Consider the following 3,228-nt stretch of genomic DNA (forward strand, 5'->3'; position numbering starts at 1 on the left):
CGAAGTTGAAAAGTTTCTTCCTGGTTGTCCCACACAGAGCTGCGGGGGTTTGTTCTCGGCTGAAGAGAAAACGTACGAAACTAGGAGCACACTGAGAGCTCAAACCTCCACCGACGCCACAGCGGGAATAAAAAAAATTGACTTTTGACCTTTGACCCCATGAACCCTGAAATCAACAGGCATCATCTTTGACCCATGAGGTGTCCAGCTGTGCAGTTTGACATTCCTACATTACACTCCTGCAGAGTCAGAGCACTAGGTCAGCTGTGGCTTTGACCTTTGACCCCATGACATTGAAATCAATGGTGATCACCCTTGACCTAAGAGGTGTCCAGCTGGGCAGTTTAATGTTCCTCCGTTACATTGTTGCATAGTTAGAGCACAGTCATCTGTGACCTTGACCTTTAAGCCTATCATCATGAAATCAATGGTGATCACCCCTGACCCATGAGGTGTCTGGTTGTTTAACATTCCTGTTATACAACTGCAGAGTTAGATCATGGGCTCATCTGTGACCTTTGACCTTGAACTTTGACAGAATGGCCACCAAACTTGAATCACTTGTCACTTCTGAGCCCTTCAGACAGCAAACCCAGCTCTTTAAAAAAAACAAAAAAAACAGCGTTTTTCGTGTTCTGGTTCGTCCTGCAGGTGCCTGAAAAGTGGAGCAGCAGCTCAGCGACGCCTCTTTGACGAGCTTGTGTGTGTCAACGGGATCACTGGAATCGGCCTCGGCTGACAGTAATCGGCGATTCTCCTGATTTACGTCCTCTACGGCGTCCTCGCCGGAGGTCCAATAAATCCAGCGGTGGACCGAGACGCAGCTGCAGGCGGGACTTTATCCCCCTTCGGCGGAGAGCTGTCAGTCAGCGGAAGGAGGGCTTCATCGAGACAAGCTGCACCACGAGAAAACGAGCAGTAAATTATCACTGAGCCTGAGCTGCTGAAGGGATGCTTCAGAGCTTTTGTGGCTCTGTGGAAAGGCTACGAACAATTAATATCTCACCTGCTGTAGATGGCTCTTTGACCAACCTCGGTTTGGAGAAACAGAGTTTAATTCAAACCAGATTAACGAGCTAATGGCTAGTCTGAATGGGGCTTCTGCCTTCTTAAAACAACTCTTTTTTTTTTTTTTTTAATAGCAGATTTATAGACTTTTAAAACAGTGTTTGTTTAAATCTGCATTTTTTATATATATTAATGAAGATTTCCAGGACAGAATTAGTCCCAGACAGTGTTTCTTTATTTTACCTGGGTAAATGGGATTTATCTTTACTTTTTATATATATATAATTATGTGCACTCCCAGTGCTCCAGCTGCACTTTTCAGTTTATGTAAATCAGGCCTCTTCGTCCTCGTCTGTGAAATGCAGCTCAGTCAGTAATGTATGCATGAAATCTGAAAGCAGGCAGCCCCGGCCCCATGCATTTGTTTCGACCACACAATCCCTCATTTTACCTGCAATGAACGCCAAACGGCCCACTGTGTTTCAGCACGATGTTTGACGAGGAAGATCAGACGTCTGAGAGGAAGTACAGAACCGAGGAAGATGATGATATGACCAGTAAGGAAGAAGGACTGTTCAGAGTAAAAATAAATGTTAAAACCAGAGAGCCTCGTCAGGATTTAAAACAAGGAGAGAAATAACAACTCAGTTCAACACTTTTATGAATAAATTAAAATAATATATATAAATAAATAAATAAAAGGAAAGAAAACAGAGATACTTTTAACTTCAAGTTTAAAAGCTTCTGATGTTAACTTTAGCAGGCCTAATGTGGTTTGGTATCATCTTGCTGAAATAAACTAGCTAGCGTTAGCATAGCGGCACAGCTAGTTGCTATGCTAACGTTAGCATAGCAGTGCAGCTAGCTGCACTCCCGTAGCCACCGCTTCAACAATAAGGGGTTGTTTATAATCCGTTTATTGATTTCTTGACAATTATTCAGACATAAATTATTGCAGAATGTGTTTGTTGGCGTTGCTAATGCTGATGAAGTGACAGAACGTTGGCGGCACCGTGTGCTAGAGTTAGCTTAGCTGAGGTTATCTACAATCCTCCCTGAAAATGTGTGCCTGTCCCACAGCTGCAGGAGCAACAGGCCTCGTGCTTGTTTCAACCTTTTTTTTTTTACATTTTAGGCAGTAAGACTATTGCATCATGTTAGAAAACTGCCCTCGGGATGTTGTGTAAAATGAAAATAAAAACAGAATGCGATGATTTGCAAACCTCATAAACCAACATTTTTATTTACAATGGAACTAAGTAAACATATCAAATGTTGACATTACGGAACTGTGGAATATATTTTTTGAAAATATAAGTTAATTATCAGTTTTATGGCAGCAACACATCTCAAAAAAGTTGGGTTTAGGGGCAACAAAAGGCTGTAAAAGCAAGAGGTCTTTTTGGGCCAAAGCTCGTTTAAAACGGCCTGAGGCAAGGAGGAAAACTAACCCTGACCAAAGAGGAGGACAGGACTCATACAGCTGTTTCAGTTCAAAAGCCTGCATCTCTGATGGTATGGGGGTGCATTAGTGAATAATGGCGTGGGCAGCTTGCACATCTGGGAAGGCGCCATCAGTGCGGAAAAGCGCAGGTTGTAGAGCAACATACTGTTACGGATGGGATCTTTTCAGACCACCTGGGCTTGACCTGCTCCTCACCTGCCCTCCTCCTCCTCCTCTTCCTCCCCCCTCAGGAGGAGGAGGAGGAGGAGGAGGAGGAGGAGGAGGGATGAAGAGTCCGGCTCCTCTCTCTTCTCCTTTAAGACCACATGAGTTGTGCGTCTCCCTGTGGCAGGTGCGCGCTCTCGAAGTTTGTCCGTGGGGAGCAGAGAGGTGCAGCCGCAGCGGGGAGGCAGAAACCCACAGCATCCGAGGAAGAGGAGGAGGAGGAGGAGGAAGAGGAAGCTGAGATGGACCACAGCTCGTGTGGGAGGGTCCGACTCCGGCGATGAGAACAAAGACAGAGATGACTGAGCGAATTCTCCGGGGTTCGGGAATGGGAACCACAGGGAGGTCGACGTGAAGCCAAGCGGCGGCTGCAGCCTCCTCTTCGCCCCCCCACCCCCACCCCCCCTCCTCGCTCAGCCATGCCGCTCGTCCTCCGCGCGCTGCTCTTCGGCGTCGTAACGCTGCTGGTGCTGCTGCTGATCCTCGATGATATTGCAGAAGTGGAGAAAGAAGCTGCGTAAGTCGCTTCCCCCGTGTGTGTGCGCGCCTCC

The 3,228-nt window shown here is 46.6% G+C and overlaps 1 protein-coding gene across 2 annotated transcripts in view; it reads left to right on the forward strand.

Annotated features, from left to right (window-relative positions):
* Positions 1-2,913: 2,913 nt before the first annotated feature.
* The window catches only part of st8sia2 (ST8 alpha-N-acetyl-neuraminide alpha-2,8-sialyltransferase 2), a 7,348-nt gene continuing 7,033 nt past the window's right edge, over positions 2,914-3,228 (forward strand). For both annotated transcript variants that reach the window (XM_017406093.3, XM_037978057.1), the window contains exon 1: positions 2,914-3,194. In XM_017406093.3, coding sequence (XP_017261582.1) covers positions 3,097-3,194 — 98 coding nt within the window. In that variant the 5' untranslated portion in view covers positions 2,914-3,096. The remainder of the gene's footprint in view (positions 3,195-3,228) is intronic.

Source organism: Kryptolebias marmoratus, linkage group LG11, assembly GCF_001649575.2.
Source record: "Kryptolebias marmoratus isolate JLee-2015 linkage group LG11, ASM164957v2, whole genome shotgun sequence".
Taxonomy (NCBI): domain Eukaryota; kingdom Metazoa; phylum Chordata; class Actinopteri; order Cyprinodontiformes; family Rivulidae; genus Kryptolebias; species Kryptolebias marmoratus.